Source organism: Athene noctua, chromosome 1, assembly GCF_965140245.1.
Source record: "Athene noctua chromosome 1, bAthNoc1.hap1.1, whole genome shotgun sequence".
NCBI lineage: Eukaryota > Metazoa > Chordata > Aves > Strigiformes > Strigidae > Athene > Athene noctua.
Window position 1 is genome coordinate 218,848,463 of NC_134037.1, and position 17,984 is coordinate 218,866,446.

Here is a 17,984-nt window from a genome sequence, read left to right on the forward strand (position 1 = left end):
CAGACTATCATGAAGCTTGCTGGAAACATGAACGTGATTGTCTTATAGCTGTAAAAAATAATTTTCCCTGGGTTCACCTTTATTTCTTGTTTTTTGGAAGAAGATAATTAAAGTATTGGCTTGGTTGTCCAGTTTGGGTAGAAGTAGTTAATATGTGCAGTCATACATCTTACCTCGGAACTCAAGTGCTACATCACTTCAGGTTTTGGATGAAGATTTACTCTTGAAAGCTGCTGATGCCAAACAGTCGGAGTAATCCTGACGAGCTCTGCTGCCTTACCACGAGATGATATATCAAAAGTGAAAAGGTGAGTGATGTAAGAGCAGCTGTTTACATTACCTTTGTAGCTTCCTGCAATTTACAGGAGCTACAAACTTGTGAATTTAAGTGAGTATTTCTGCATTTTTTTCTTAGTCAGAAGCATACTATGCAAACTGATCTAACTATGTAGGTAAAGATTTGCTGTATCTGTTCCTATTGTTAAGATTTAGATGTATGCCAAATAAATTTTCTGTGAATTTAAAGCAGGGTTCCTCTGGGCCTCTCTATTTGGAGTAGGCCTGACTAAAACTTAAACTTTGTTACATTACTTCAGAGAGATCTGTCTTGATCTTTGGCTGGTCCAGCCAGTTGCACGTGGAATGGTAAAAAGTGCTGCTGCTGTATCTGGAGCATTGGTTTAATGAGGAAATGTGTGAAATCTGAAAGGGAATTTCAGTGTCTGTAGTTCAGACTACAAACTAAATTCATTTTCCTAAGATACAGGTTCTATAGAAACAAGTTCCTTGGAGATATGATTGAAGTTTAATAGTATTAAAACTATGACAGTGAAACCACAATTAACCTTAGATGTTCTGTATGTTCATCTGTTCATCCTTTTTGTTAGGTTTTTCTTGTAGGATCACATCCATTGCTGGCTGTTGTAGTTCATGTGCTTTGAAACAGAGACTGTGGCGTGCTTTCTGTTCTGGGTTCCACCTGTGCTTTTGTTAAGGCGGCATTTCCTTGAAAAATGCTGAGGAACTGGGGCAGCTTTGGACCTTGTAGAAGAAAATACCTGTTCCTTCCAGTCCTCCAGCATGACAGAAAACTTGTAGTTTCCTATTTTTGTGCAGGATTGTCCTAAGATCACTGTCATGGTTGGTTATACGAGTAAGGAAAAAGATTTGTGATTCTTTGCATTGTACTTCACCTGTTGTATGGATCTAAGATAAAGAACTCTTCTTATCCAGACTGAAGTCAGTTAACTGGCAGTTGGGCAGCCTGGATTTCAAATCCTGATTTAAACATTAGTAAGGCAAGAACTTTGGATATAGCATCATACCAGTTACCCCGTCTTTATTCCCAAGGAGCAAGATTTAAGAGATGAAGTGCCACCCCTGAATCCTCCCACAAATAAAGGCTTGAGTGTTTTGGAGGGAGATAGGCAAAAGGAGGAAGAGGGTTGATTCCTAATTCTGTAGCTGAAGTCTCAGACAGTCGCAGAGTGTCTGAGCCGGAAGTCCTTTCTTCCCATGGAGTCTCTGGCACCCAAAAGCAGTCCTGTACCCTACAACAGCCTTAATGCAGCAGGAAAGAGGCAGGCTTTAGAACATCCCTTCTCCCATGGCCAGCAGCATCGAGCCCTTGGAGGAATCTTGACTCTCCAGTGTTACAAACCCTCCACATTAAATTGTTTCAGGACGTGATGCTTTGCTCTTAACTGTTCAGCAGCCATTTTGGTAGTATTGTGTTAGACGGCGTGGTATGAGTTGAAAAATTTCTTGCAGGAGCCTCATTCATAGTAACAGCTTTTAATTATAGAACCCCACAGACTGTGTCTACCATTAATACTAAATTTTAAGTGTGATGTGACATGGGAGATGATTCTTTTAATTCTATTAGTTTTTCCTAGCCTGAAAATGATGGCTGGTAAGGCCTGTTTTCACTACCTAATTTTGCTAATTTGCAATCAGCAGCTGATGGTGGGGATTTTATACTTTCAGACTTATGACTTACACTCCATTTTAAGTTGAAGAGCAAAAGTGTGCTCTGCTTTTCCAGTTATTCCCCAGTTGTGGTGATTTCAAAACTAGAAGAACCTCAAGGTCACCAACACCCTCCTCAGTTACGGTCCTGAAAGTGGCAGCTGTCCTAATCCAGAGTATCTGTCAGTTGAGTGGGTTTGTGCAGCGAAGGCAGAAAGCATTTGTACCAGCCCTTTATGTGCAGGCCCCTTTGGCGAACAGGACCCGCACACTCCATTTGACCTTGATGTATGACAAGGCAGGAACTCCTTGCTTGAGAACCCTCCTGGAGGAAAGTGTGGGTTACAGCCCTGAGCAGCTCAGTGGTATAAAAATTAAGCAGTGCAAGACCACTCTGGAGACTTGGAAATCTCTGCATTACAGAATTATCGTGTATTTTTACCCTTGACTGCAATGTGCATAAAAGCAGGGAGCAGAACCAAGCACAGCCTAAAGTGGCCAATAACTCCTGCATTCAAAGCCTGAGTAGTGACTCAATGACACGTGTTAACTGGAGACAGATAGAAGAGAGAGGAGGAACTTATCCTTGAGCCCGGCAGTTCGGACAGTCCCCTGGTTCCTACCATTGGGCAAGCTGGTTGTGAGTGAAGTGATCCTATTATTCCAACCCCTGGTGTGTCTCTCAGCAGGACATCCACCTCAAATGCTTGATCTGAATAGGTGGTTTTCAGGCACAAACAACAGATAATCAGGTGTACAGAAGGTGTTAGATGTCACAAACATTTGCTTTTTAAGTGACAGAAGTGTCAGCTTTAGGGATCTATTCTGGGCTTGTCTAAACTTCATGGAAGTAGCCTATGACTCACCTCAGTGTTATTCTGGATCTAACTTTATAGGCCTAACTCTGCCTAGCAGAGCACACTGCACTTACAAACTTCAGTCTATATGATGGTGAATCTATTTCCAGTGCAATGATTAGTCAACTTCAACAGCTGCACCTCTTACAGAACTGCAGGTTGCATTGGTGGAGTTTACTTCCACCCAGGTGTGCATTCACTCTGAACAGTTGGCTTTTAAGTTTCTGAACAAAACCTCCCAAATAGAGAGAATCAAAGGAAGTGAGGGGCTCCCTCTCCAAACTTGTGCTCAGATGGAATAAATACCAGCCTCAAAAGGAACTCATATGCTAAAAAAGGGGCAACTCCTACACTGATAATTAGTGCCTTTAAACTGAGGATAGAGTTCAAAGTGCAGAACACACTGAAACAAAACACATGGCTGCATAAAGGAATTGTTAAAGGCTCATCACTCTGACCTACCACTGAACACACTCACAGAGTCTGAGTCTAGCTGCTGCTTTTTCCTTCTGCCTGGAAGGGATGCAGTACCCTTGACAAACAACTGTTAAGTTGGCTTCATGAGGGTTTTTTTGTTGTCAGAAACTTACTGTCCTCTTAACTTGCTGTTAATACTTGCTAGGATGTAACTGTTTCCACTTGAAGCAACTCCCTGTACCATCCAGAGTATTAGGGTTAAAGATGCTAAATGAAATGGATTGTACAGATGAAATTGGAAAAGTGAGAAAGGCTGTTATTAAGGTACAAAAAAGCCCAGGTACTGATAGAACCACAAGTTACATTTGACCATGGACATAAAAAGTGATTACTCCTTTCATATAGCCACCCCTTATTTTTGATCAAGTTCTTTAATAATCATGAAGGTTTTACCTCTGCAGACAGTCAGCTATGTGAAGTCATTCTATAATCTCTCTAGGTATTACTGGTCCACAAACACCTGTCTTTTTGATTGTTAGGAGCTGCACAAGGCAATTTTGACATGTGGGGTTCAGCTCCCATTAGCTGTGCATTTCAGGATTTGGCATTTCCAGTTCTGCAAGGCTCTTCTGTGCATCATAAAATACTCTGTTAGGGGAAAGAATGACTTGGTGTGTAGGCTCCCTAGGTCCTGTGTGAAAACAAGGAAGTACTGTACCATGAGCAAACAATACTACTCTGCTCTGGGGGAGCATTACCTACCCCCCCCCCCCGACATCTCCTTCAGGCTCTGAAAGGGCTCTAACTGCAGCATTGTTACAAGCTTCTTAGCAAATGCTAGAGAAGAAGCTTCTGGGGCTTCTACTGCCTTGGTTCCATGATCATAGGGCATCTAAAGGATGCCCTTCAGAGCTCTGGACACTGGTTTTGAGGTTGAAGCTTCTTCCTGAGAAAATAAATGGGGGTTCAACAATGTTGAGGGTTCTGAAATCAGAGACATGCATCAACAAGAACGTATCTTCTGTAGACAGGCTTATTGCACCCCTTTATCTTTCCTAGTGCCTCCTGGATTACCTTGGTGGGTAATCTGAAGCTCTGCTGGTTAAAGCAAGGGCTTGTGACTTTGACTACAAATAGTCTTGCAAGTTGAGGCAGAAGATGAAGTTTCACAGAACAGCGGAACTAAGTAGCAGCTTTCCCCTGCAGAACAGAAGCACTCTCATCACCTCATTCCTCTCACGCTAGCTCTCACACTCATCCCATTACATGATAATGCAATTCAACTAATTAATTTTAGTGACTTTTTAATACAAGGTTAATTTTATACCATTCTTATGATTTGAAACAAATCACTGTGTCCTCGCACTGTATATTCCTCTTGCTGGCTGCACCAGGGTATTAACTTGGCTCAAGCCAAATGAAGTTGCAGAATTGGGTTCCTGTGTTACTGCTTAGCCATGACACAGTAATAACCTCTGCAGGAGGGCGACTCATTCTGCAACTAGTTTAAAAAAAAAAAAAAAATGAGCAGTGTACAATTGGAAATAATAATGCTGCTGCAGGTGTATTTTTTGTGTATAGCCACCTCCCTAGTGTCCAGAAATCCGGTGTTCCCTTGGCTTTGGTCAGTTGGGTGTACAGGGAACCCGTTGCCAAGCTGCAGCACTGCCAGGGAGAAGCTGCAATGGCTTTGTACAGGCAAATTTATGACAAGTACAGGTTTTTAACTGTGACTTTGACACTCCACAAACTGTCATTGCTTTTTTAATATTAAGGATTCCATGCTTTTTAAAAAAAAAGTTAAAAGGAATATAAATGTGACTTCTACAAAACCGACCTGATTGAAGCCTTGGGTAGACTTTAAGAGAGGAGACTGCTAGAACACTGCAGTTATGCATCAAGCAGGCTCTTTGCCTTCTCTCTGTGTTAGAAAACACACACAAATCTTAGGAAAAGCCATCTGTATTGTGTTTACAGTACAAGTGAAGGAAGCAGAGTGATGAAAAGCTACCACCCATGCCATCTTCTAATGTGTTCACTGCCCCTTCCCACCATGCTGAACACCTACTTCATGAACCAGAAAACAGGTCTTAAGTCCCAGCCGCACAAACCAAAGAAATACAGAAACATTCATCTAAGGCACACATTGAGGGAAGTGGGCACATCTAGGCACTCAGGTTTGTTAGCTCCAACACGTGGATTAGCCGAGCTGGTGAGACCAGAAGGTCCTTGTAATGCTTGTATCCCATCTCTGTTGATGACCAGGTGCTATCTGTGGCCACATGGCCACATATGTGGAGAACACCTGGGACCAGAGCTGGCAGGCTGCCTCCTGCTCCCCCTTGGGCCCAGCAGAGTTTAGCCAAGAGGAGCCACATCAGCTCACCTTCAGGCAGCAGATGCCTGTGGTCACACAGAAGCCACTCATCAGAGATGCTGAAGCGTTCATGAATGTGCTATACAGGTAATTAAGAAAAAAAAAAAAAGGCAGAGTCTTTCATGGGGTCTAGCAAAGCCTTCCCAACATGACTTTTACAGTTAGCAGTGGAACATACAACACTAATACCATCATGGCAGCACTTCAAAATCCTCAGGAATATTCTGACATAAGGGCAAGTTTGATTCTTCAGGAAGCAATTATACACCGAAGAATGTTTTGTTTCCAACAGGTAAAGGGACCTCTTCATAAATTATTTTGAGATATGGAAACTTCATAGGTAAAAACCAGTACTCCAAGTTGTAGAAGAGGTAAAACTGATGATTCAGAATGACACGATCGATTATTTTTAAAAGATCCACAAAAAACTCTCTGATTGTCCGATGAGGTTTGAATGGATAGTAGAAGTCTCTTATAGCTGCTGCCAATGTCTTGTTTCCTAGAGGTCCAAAAATAGATGTTTCATTTCCCAAATAAATAGGTTCTCCACTGAATAAAATTATGCTCGTATAGTTTGTTTGTATCTTCTTAAATACAGCTCCCAAGTCAGCTAGCTTCTGGTATGTTCTCAGTATAAATTTAGAGCATTCATAAGAGTCAAACCATACTATTGATTGTCTGTTGGGACTTGCTTGAACTGTCCAGGTCTCATAGTAAATGCCAGTCTCATTGTCATATTTTACCCATTTTGCCATTTCATTAAACATGGCTCCTGTAAGAGAGAAAGATAAGTATTACAGAGACAAGATAACAAATACATGACTCAAAATATTTTCCATCTCTTTCAAGGTTCACCTCCAATCCCTGCAAAAGTTTAACCACAACATTACCTAACCATACAAAGACACAAGTCTTAGGTTGGAGGGAGAAGTGATATCCCACTGAATAAACTATATTTACATGTGACTTACTGAAACTATTTCCTTTTTATGCACCATTTCCTGCTACTATCCCAGAATATCCAAACACCAGAGAACCACGTGTGAGAGGCTGAAATGTCCTATGACTGTCTCAAAGCTTGCTTGTGTCTGTGCAAACCTCCAAGAGAAGCTGCTGCGGCCTGTGAATTGGTCTGGGGGATGCTGCCCAGAGAAGCGGGAGTGTATTGAAGGGTGCACCCCCCCACACTTCTTTGGTTGCATTGTCCGGACTCTTTAGACAAGCCTCAAAGGGGCAGAGGTGTGCTGAGCTGGCCCCATCCTGTAGCCGTTTGTGGCTCTATTGTGCAGGCCAGACCCCATGCATGCATTGCTGATGGACTGACAAGAGGCAAACGTTCGGGCCCTGAAGCCCCACAAAACCTGTGGGACCAGAGAAAAAAAAATAAAAGGTGGGCAGATACGCTAATCAGCTGGTACGATGAACATAAAAAGGCAGCAGAAATTTTTGCTCAGTGTGCATCCTCCATCGAAGCCAGATCCATGTGCACCCACCACCAAAGAACTGAAGACCAAGGACCAATGGGACATTGCTGGATCCATGGTGGTGACCATTCTTAGAGCCCTATCCTGCATACTTGATTTATTTCTGTCTTTTCCTTCCATTCTGTCCTATTGCGACCCCTCTTCACCTTTTTAATTATAAAAAACTGTTTTGGGTATACGGCATTTGACCTCGTTTGTGTCTTAATCTCGCTCTTGGGATCGTATTGAAACCTCCCCCAATATTGGATCGGGACACCATGACACTTCTCATTTTGTTTTAATCCACGCAGACAAACAGGGAAGGTAGTACAATCTACAAGAGATGCTGACAATGTGCTCACCAGTGCAAGAGGTATTTCTGCACTTCCTCAAGTTTAACTAAATTCAGCAATTCAGGGCAGAATTTTTCATGTCTCTCCACAAAACAGTCCTTAGACTGAGAGACCCTGCTGTTTTAGCAGCTCTTCTGCCAGCAAAGTTGAACTAAGCCAAACGATGTGAGTGGGATGTGAAGATCAGGAAGCTTAAAGACCTTGTGGACTCTTTTTTTATTTAAAATACATGTTTGGAGTGTTTTGCTGATTTCACAACTGGAATGAGGAAGACATCTCTAACTCAGCTCATCCCCCCGGTAGCTCCTTACATGTGATGGATGCATCTGCCTCCCCAAAATAGAGCTGAAGCACAGGACTAATCTTCCTTCTTTTGTTTTTTCTGTAGTCCTAGCACCTCACTCTTCCCACCCTCTCTCAGTCATGGCACAGGGTGCAGCCATCTATGACACAGATCTGTCTAGCACCTCACCATGACCAAATTTTGCAGATTTTTCTTGTGAGATGTCAGAAGACGCAGCCAGACGACAGCCTGCAATGGTGACAGTGTTGAAAACCATGATCTCTCTTTAGCTGTAAGTGTCACTGCTGTGGGTACAGTAACGGTGCTTGGTAGCTGCTGAAAGACAGGCAAGACTGCAGCAAGCCAAGACTGGCAGCAGTCACCTCACAGTTCAGCGGCGGCAGACATCAGACAGATCTGCATTATGAACACCGTCCTGCACACAACCACCAGCCTCTTGCATTAAGTCTGAATTCACTGCACTGTTGCATTCATCAAGACCAATGAGGAGCATTGCATGCCACACATCTTCCCCCAAAACAAGCCACAAAGGTCCAACTGCTGGATCTACTCTTCATCAGAGAGTAAACGTAACTCATACTTACCCTGAGGTAAGGCATGTGTGCAAGCTACTACCTCAGAACAACTAAACTCTGCACATTCACCTCCTAGGCTACCCCGTTGTAACTGTTCTTCACACTTAAGAGCTTTCAGGCTTCACAGCAAACATAAGCAATCATTCTGTTTAGCGAAAGTGTTGGATACTTTCCTTTTTAACTGCCCATGGCTTGGTTTAATAGAACAAGTCATTATATCTGTACCAAGAACTGTACTTACTATAGACTGCAGATGGGCCTGAAGCTCCCCTTTATCTTCTCTAATTCCTACCAGATTAGCTTTCTAGTGTGTATTCTGTACAACATGTTATTGAAAAGGTTCTGTCTCTCCTAACAAGACCAAGATGGACTTAATATGAAGTTCTGACCTTAAAGTCTTAAATTAAACAAAAATATTACAGGTTAATGCATGGCTTTGTGATAAGCTGTTGGAAGATGCCTAGACAATCAAAAATCAGACTTTGGATATTCCTGCCCTGTTTCCACAGAGACATACCCATAAGTAACATTAACCTGGCTAATGGGCTTTAAAAGAAAATGAGATTGCTTCATTGTGGTCTCTGACAATGCTGACAAGCAGCTCTACAGGATCCCACAAGGACAAAGAGGGTCCAGCTATTTCACAGGTTAAAGCCCTCTCCCATGAGACAGGTTGCTTTTGGCTGCTCTCTGAGGAAGCAAGTCCAGCTTATGATGCTGTCCATCTGTGCTTGCATCCACTCACCCAATTCCACAGTAACTTTCCGATTCCTAGTGAAATTAAGACAATTCAAAATTCCCAGAGATGCTACCTTCCTAAAAGTTTCATGGAAACAGGAAGCAAGAGAGACAAGGAGGACGGTAACAATGCCTCCACAAGGCACCAGTGTAACCTCACTTTCTTAGGCATCAAATAATCCACACAGGCAGGAAGCATTACAAGTTCCACAACCGTCTGAAAAGATTTAACTTGGTATTCATACAAAAGAATCCAACCTATCAGGCATCAAAGGCTTCAGTCATGAGCTACAAACTCAAAGGAAAGCAGCTCTGCTTATCTCATTGCTTAAAGTACAGCCCAGAATTTCTTAGCAGCAGTGGACAAGTTATCCAGAGACTGAGTCCAGCAAAGCTGTTGAAGGTGGAAGCAGGCAAACATAAAGCACTGCACCAAGTAGCTGTAATCACTAGTGCCTTGTACACTATGCTAACTTCAGAGAGTAAGTGGCTTTGGACACACAAAATGTAACTCTCCAAGTCCTCAGGGGACTCTCCAAGTCATTCACTGTATTACTACAGTAATCAACCAGATTTATTTAAATGACGTTTTTATTTTAGAATGTCAGTGTTCAGTATACACCAGGAAGTTATTCTGGTGATCAACCACGTAATCAGAGGTGTAAATCCTGGTTTTGTTCCATGACATATGACAAAGACCTATTACTGAGGACATCTGCACAGTTTTTATGACCCATAATGGGGGAGATGGAAATAGAGATTAATATTTTATATATTTTTGAGACTATTTCTAAATATGCCTTGTTTGCTCAGTAATGTACACATTTTCACCAGTTTTTCTATCTCAGCAGTCATATGCCACTTCACAATAGAAGGTTTTGTTTTGGTGAAGCCATGTGAAAAGAGTCCATAATGGTTCTGTATAAGCTGTTTTGCTATTTTTACACTCAAGAGACTCAAGTGTTTTTGTACAGCAATACCAAATGACTCTCATTGAACAACTCTTCAGCATGCATTGTTCAAAAGGCGGTAGCCTCATAGCACTTTCTGTATTCAAGACAGTTCAGATACTATTTCAGTTTGAAATTAGCATCAGTGACTAACATTGCGAATAACCTACAAAACATTGATTAAAAGATACTGCTTTACAGGAAGACAAGGCTGACTCTGTATTTTATTGTATTAGCACTAGCAAAAGCATCTGAAATCTACCTGATATTGTAGTCACAAGAACTAAAGTTCCATTTTCCTTCCAGTGTGCATCATCTATTCCTTCATAAAAGCAGGCCGCTCCCTGGTTACACCAGAATGGTGCATCCATGCCAGGCCGGAGATGCGGAAAGGTGCAGTTTCCAAGTTGAAAGAGCTCATACCACTCCATTGTGTAGTTTTTGCCTGTTAGAGAGCTCTTGAAACCCACAGCATCATGCATGATTTTCTGGAAAAGAAGAAAAAAAAAAAAAAAAAACCCAAACAATCAACCAACCCCCCAAAACTTTTAACATAAAAATTATTTCAGCTTGGCCTGTACAGAAGGTAAGATGCCTGGGAGATGCTGTGTAACAGGGCTAGAAGAGCAGAAGGGGTTTCTGTAACATCTTGGATTCAGTAGCACTGATGCACAACATACCAGATTATATCATGCACATACTTTTATCACAGAGTCACACTGTCTCAGTGGTAGTCTATCCACCCATTTAAATTCTGTTATTTGGAGGCAGATACTCAGTGGGAGCTCATCATCAAAACTCAAGCTTACTTTTGAATCCTTAACCTCACAGGAGTATCAAAAAAATACAGAGCAGAACTGAGTTACTAAAAACAGATCATAGTAATGAAAGCCACAAAAGGAATGAGATATTTATTTTAAAAGCTGTATAGTAAATACATAAATTCAACCTTAATTTTAACAACCTTAATAATGCTATTTGAAGATATTTCCAGTTTTGCCTGTGTGTGCTTGGTTTTGATGTTGCTCTTTCATGTTCACTAGTATTTCCTTATTCATTAGGGATTATGCTTTGAAGCTTAATTATGCTACCACTATAGCTATAATTATTACTAAAGCAGAGATTCTTTCATATTTGCACGACTCCAGGAATGGAGACTTTATTCAGTACTGATCATAACATTCAAGAAAGAACTGTAAAAGCAACCAACTCCCCGTGAGCCACTATTCTAACCAGCTAGCTGTCTCCTCCTGACAGATATCCATGTTCATGCAAATATGTGCATTTTTAACAACAGAGAAGTTAATACACTAAGCAAGCATTTAATCTGATACAAGGGGACAAATAAATATATTTTCTTGGTGCAGTGCTAGCACAGAAAAAAAAGACACCAAAAATGTAATGGTATGTGTATAACAAAACACTCCAAGTATGCAGCTCTGTGGGGGAACACATTCAAACTCACTGACAGTGCTGGTCATGCTCTTTCCTTTAGTTAACCTAAATTCTGTAACTTTTGTTTGAAACTTACTGCTCTTTAAGTATCTTTCCTATAGATAGCCTAGCTTGTGTGTCCAATACTCTTCCATACAAGCATATCCCAACCTTATAGCTCCCACTCTTGACACCTGCTCTTGAATTCAGCTAAATTCGCCACTCTAACTTTGTTAAACAAAAACATCACCTTACCAAATGTCCTAGTAGGTCCCCATATTTGAATTCCCATACTGGAGCCTGTAAACGGTAAACTTCAATGACATCCTCTTCCTTCATAACTGGAATGGCAGAGCCAGTGGGACAGAAGGTGTAACGAGCTTGGCAGTAAGGATCAGCTTTTGGACGGTAATCAAAGCGCCTGTGTTGAGAAAGAGAAGCACACAGAACAATAAGCACAGCTTCACAGCTGGAGTAACTGTCTCATGGCTTCCACAGGACCTGAGCAGGATAGCTCAAGTGTCCAGCCATTCCCGAAGACTCTGTGATCCAGATGCTGCAACACTTTGGAGTACACAAGCTTGTAAGGCTGCTGAGGTGCATGTCTGCAGAAACAGGAATTAAGACTCACGAATGCAAGTCATGTTGTACATAGTACTGATAGTAAACGAGTGGAAATAATGCAGATTACGAAGGGTGACTTATACTCACAAAATCAGAGACACAGAGATGCTGGGTAGAGGACAGTTTGAGACCTGACTCAAAAAAAATTCTCCAACAGTTTGTCCACACAGGGGTTGACCAGTTTGCTCTGGGAAACTATTCTATAGTAAGAGCTCCCCAGACGGAGCTATTTTTACTCTAGAATATTGCCAATATCAGAAAGAAATATTCTATTCCTCTATGCTAATTTAGATAAAGAGGTCTAAGAACCTACCTAGGATCACTGTTGCCATACATCATGCCTATTAAATCTCAAAAACTGACGACTGCATCTGCTTATGTATCACACTATATACAAAGAGCAAAAAACCTTCCTGGCAAGCCTTCCTTTCCCAATTTCCTTCAGATTCACTCACTGTATTTCACTTAGGACAAAGTTCCTATATGCCTGTTACCAAGACAGACTAGTGTACACAGCTTGACCAGAGCACAGCCTAAGAGTCTAACACACTCAGTTGCCCAGGGCTACCAAATGGCACGAATACCCCAGTCATGAGATGACTCAAGGACACGGGACTTCCTCAGCCATTGTAAGGCCAGTAGCCTCACTGAGACATCATTTTTCTTCCCTGTAGACTTCTTATCCAATCTTGCTGGGTTCTGCAGCATATCTGCTTTTATTTTGTCCGGGGGGGGGGGGGGGGGGGGGGGGGGGGGGGGAAGCATAGCTGGAAAAGAACAGTTAGAAAGCAAAGATTTATGCCAGCCATACGTTTAAGCCCTGTTTCTAAACTGCATTATCTTACATTTTCGATTTCCACTCCTACTGCACCATGCACACTGACAAGAAGGTAACAAGCACGTTAAGAAGCATTAAAATACCACATTTCTGAGTGCTTCACACTGACAGACTTGTACTCCAGTTCTGACCATCCTGAGACTCAGCTCTTGCAACAACTGAACTCGCTGGAAAACCTGAATGCCTCGTGACTGCAAGATCAGCTCCTTCAGGCATCACCTGATACAAACTTAACTGATAGGAATTATGCAACAGGCTTTCAAAACTTCAGGCATGCATTAGATAGCAGTTAAACTGTAACACCTCCTTTTACAAACAGCAAGCCCACACAAAGTACACATGACAAGTGTAGCCCTTCTCCTGAAGGGGCTTATTTCCTCATTGTAACTAACCAAAGCCGTAGCTACTTGCTTCAGCAGAATACGGTAACGTGCACTGCTCTGCTTTCCCCAACCACACCAGGTCTTCTTCTAGAGCTAAGACGGCTCCAGAGCATTTAATGGAATTTTATACCATTTCATTTACCATGAACAGAAGTATGAAGTAAAGTTTAATTTAAAAAATAAAATAAATCGCAGCCTGACTTCCTCATCACAACGTTTTGCTAAAACGGGAATTAAAGGTTCGTATTTAAAGCGTGGGCAGTCTTTCCCGGGGGCCAGGGATGGGGGGGCAGCCGTTCCCTCACACCTGTGAGCTAAATACACCAAATCTCGCATAAATGGCACATACCCCCGTGATTAAAAAGGGGAAATTACTCACGGCCTTTTCAATTTTAAAATTAAATAAACAAAACAAACGGAAAAACGACAGGCCTTGAAGGAAGAGGGAGAGGAGGCGGGCGATTAGGCACCAGCAGCCGGCCCGGCCGACCGGGCGGGGGGGCCGGGCAGCCGCGGGGACGCGCCTCTCCGCGCCTCACTCACCTGTAAGGCACCGGCCACCGCCGCTGCGGGGAGCCGGGCGCCTCCGAGAAACATGGCCCCCAAGCCGCCGCCAGCAGCAGCAGCAGCAGCCGCCGGTGGTGGTGGCGGGCGGCGCCCATGGCGGCGCGGCCTGCGGGGCGGCGAGGCAGGCCCCGGCGCTGCGGGCGGGCGGGCAGGGGAAGCGGCGGGGCGGCGGGCGGCTGGGCGGGCAGGAGGCCGCCCGCGCGGGAAGGAGGCCGCCCCCGCGTCCGCCCACAGGGCCCCGGGCGGCCGGCGGGGCCCGCGCAGGGCCCGGCCCGGCGGGCCTAGGGCGGGGAGGACAGCGCAGTGTTACACGGGGTCCTGATCAAACGCAGGTTGGGTTTAGGTTGGGGTTTTTTTAACTCCTGAGGGAAACTAGCGGTGCGCAGAATCATCCCTTAAAAACGTCACTTGACTGCACTACGATTTCATTTTTCTGGAGACCCAGACAACTATGTGCACCTGTAATTTAGCAGAAGTATTTTTTAAAGCCTGGTGTGTTGTTTCAAGCAGTGCTTTGGCGCCACGTTGAAACACACATCCTTACAACCGGAACCCACCGAGAGGCATGACCTCTGGGCCTGGACCTCGCGCCATGAGGGCTGCCCTCGCCAAACAGCAGAAAGGCTTTTGGTGGCCCTGAAAAACCACATGGCCCTGAACCTCTTCTCGCTGCCCAAAAGTCTTGTCTGAAGCCTCTCAGAGCTTCAAGCTAAATTCATATACCCATCACTCATTTCAGAACACTTATTCAGGTTGTAACAACTTACATTACCGGGATTACGTAACAGTTTATTCTCTTGTTTTTACAATGATAGTGAGAACTATCTTTCAAGGTGAACTCTGGCTAAGAGAAACAGGACAGCTTTGCCAGCAGCATCCCTACAGTAAACACTGCTTTTTCCAGCTCGGTAGAGTTCAAAACCAGCTATGCTGGTGTCAGAGCCCAGGAGGCTAAGTTTGGTAGTTGGCATCAGCTGTGAGAGCGCTGGTGTGTACTATTCACTGGGTAAATAATAACTGTGCTGCGGACTTTTGACCATGAGGAGCCAGAGAAATATCCCTGCTTGATGCACATAAGCCCCTAAAAAACAATCCGTTCTCAAGTCAGCACTATGCTAGACTACAGTCGAACAAAATAGGAAAAGGAACACGCTGCATCCTACATAAAAATGCAGGATAGCTGCTGAGTATCAGTTTCAGTAATGCTGGAAATACTAAAGGTGTTCAGAAAACCATAAAATGACACAACTATTAAAATCTTTAATTTCAGCAACTTTCCTGAATCTCACTTCATTGTTGGCTGGTTCTATATTGCTTACCTTTAAAATCCATGCCATTCAGCACTATACATTAATTTCATGCATGTATACACAATCTATCCATACCTACATTTCTGTGTTTCATTTTTATCTCATGTGTGTTATTTGTGTCTGCTTTAAAATAAAGCTCTGGTTTTGTTGTTTATAAAAAAGTGTGCTATTACTCATGTGTGTTTCCTAGCTTGAGTGTAGCACAAAATGGCAGCTTTTTTATCTGTTTAAAAACATATGTGTTTGTGTGGAATACAGCCGTAATTCCTAATTTTAGAGATTTTGATGTGTAACTCTGAAAGTGCCTTATGAAATAAGGGAAGCATAATTTATCCCTCCTATGAAACTGGGATGCAGGGAAGTGAAATGACATAATGAAGTTGTCGTAACTGCTTGTTAGCCGAACTAGAAATACAGTATGAACTGGTTCTTAGTCCTGGCTCCACATATGTTTGCAGTTTGGACAATTAAATCTCTATTCAGGCACTGCTGTGGTTGCTGCAGGTGTTGGGTCAAATGACTAAGATGGAAAAGCTATTGATTTTCATTTTTAATTTTCATTTTAGTGGGATTTTTTTATCTCACTTCACTGCATCCCATAGGAAACTTTTGCAGCATAGTATGTTTTTCTTCTCGTACAGTTCTGAACCACATTTTAACATAGAAAATAAATGACTAATAAATTTGTGAATAAATATACTTCAGCTAAAAATCTTACATGCCAGCAATTTCTGAGTCAGCAGCTGTCTTGTTTAGTATCCAGAAGCATGTAAGAGCATCCTTTATAAATCCACAGAGCTGATCTGCATCTTTGTCCACTAGCAGGCTTTGAGGAAAGACTGAGACTGGCTACACAGATCAACTTCTGGAGTTGACTGGCTTCCCAAATTTTTCTAATTTCCCAGATTATTTTCTTTGGATTAGTGAATACCGAACAATTTGCTGAAACAATGAAGAAGAATCTTACTGATTTCCCATTATAAAGAAGTACTTTATCTGTCTCTGCCCTTGAAAGCCACATGGTAGAAGAAACAGAGAGAAAGGGGAAAACAAACCCTGCTGCTGCAGCCAAAAACTTGTTGTTTTGAACAGCCAGTTTGGTTTTGAACATCTACATGATTCATCACACAGTAACAGTCACAGCAAAGAGGCTGTTGAACCTTAAGTAACAGCTCCTATCTCAGGAAAATTAGCTTCTCTGGATAGTGCTGACACCCTCAGCTGCACATCAGCCAGCCTCTATACTGGCAATATGCCATTAAGAAAGTTACAGTTTTATATATGGATCACAGCAGACAAAGCTACACAGCTAGCAGTTTTACTGCTCACAGGTTTTTCTTTGTATTCACACTGGCACATTAGCTGGATGCACACCGAGAAATACAAACATCACCTGAAGTCATATTGAAGCCAGCGTGAAAGACAGAAGTTCATCAAACTAAAGTCCACCCTCCCTGCCTTTGATGGGTGTGAAAGACATCTTGAGAAAAGGATGCAAGACTCCTCTGCACTACACTCTGCTACATAGCCCGAGATGCAACCTCAACTGTGAGTTGGGGTGGGAGAAAGCCATGTCTTCTTCTACAGGAAAGGAGAATGGCTGGGCTTTGTGACTGTGTAAGGTAGGGCCAAGGGTTCTCCTCAGGCCCTCCTCAACCCTGAGAGCTCAAATGAGGGCAATGCTCAGGACAGATGTGCAGTTCAGTGGGCATTTGGGACAGCAGGGCCGCCCCTGCTTTGACTGAGCTTAGGGGGCAAGTGAGGGAAATTATTTCTTTCCAAGCTGGAATTCCACAGGGGCCTTGCTGAAGCCTGAGAGATAAGGTGAGGGCTGGGATAAGGATGCAGGTGAAGATCATAATGAGTTTCAAGCTGAGACAGACTCTCTGGGATCTGCTGCAGGGTAGGGATAAGTGAACTCATGAGTCATCTGGATGCAGTCTGTGAAATACAAAGAGCTATCCAAGTCAAATTTAAGATAATCTGAGAATCTGTTGTTAGGCAATTAGGGCCCTTCAGAGCAGAATTTTCACGGGAGAAAACATCTTTCTCAAATCCTGAGCAGCAGTAAAAGGGTTGGGGTTCAGAACAGAGTCCTAATTCAACATGTTGAAGCCTGAAGGGGACAGTGTATTCTCTCTTCAGGGTGTGTAGCTGGTTGCTCAAGATCAGACAAGAACCGTTGTGAGGAAAGCCAGAAACTGCTTCTGCTCTGCTGGGACACCTCAGCGGGGGCTCCCTGCTCCTTTCTTGTGGAGCTGCTTTAAAGCCGAGGCTCTTGCCTCCTACCTAAGATATACTGCAGCCATACCTGGACCCTGTACCCCACTGATGCAGACCCCGACCCAGGCATCTGTCATCCCAGCTTGACCTTGGATCTGCCCAGTCACAATGGACTTGCCTAGTGATCAGACTCTTGGTGGAACCTCATTGCTTTCACCAGAACTGTCCTGCTCACCTTGCTCGGGGGGTGGGACTGGGCCAGACTGGTGAGGTGCCTGCCTCCCCTTGCCCTGTTATCCTTCTCAGCTCACTCTGGGGAGCAGCTAGCCCTCGCTGTGCCCTGGCACCCTAACTCTGATGCTACCACAAGCAGAGCAGTGAATCCGCTTCCACACCTCAAATACATGTTTATCTGAAGTCAGATAAAAACTTTTGTCATTTATGCTAGCTCTAGGGGTGCCAGGGAGCAGCAGGAGTAGGGCTGTTTTGCAAGGGAGGATGAGCCACGAGCAGAGGTGACCATGGTGCAGGCAAGAGCAGTGACCTCAGTGACCATGGTGCCATCCTGAATTTTCTGAATGGGAAAAGGTATGTAGTAGTGAA

At 43.4% G+C, this 17,984-nt stretch overlaps 1 protein-coding gene across 1 annotated transcript; it reads right to left on the reverse strand.

Moving 5' to 3' along the window:
• Window positions 1-4,586: 4,586 nt before the first annotated feature.
• On the reverse strand, window positions 4,587-13,987 carry CLN5 (CLN5 lysosomal BMP synthase). Its single transcript, XM_074931027.1, has 4 exons — window positions 13,825-13,987; window positions 11,692-11,857; window positions 10,265-10,490; window positions 4,587-6,391 (listed from the first exon to the last, which is right to left on the reverse strand). The coding sequence occupies exons 1-4, from the start codon at window positions 13,941-13,943 to the stop codon at window positions 5,880-5,882; spliced, it is 1,023 nt and encodes a 340-aa protein (XP_074787128.1). The 5' UTR covers window positions 13,944-13,987; the 3' UTR covers window positions 4,587-5,879.
• Window positions 13,988-17,984: the final 3,997 nt, after the last annotated feature.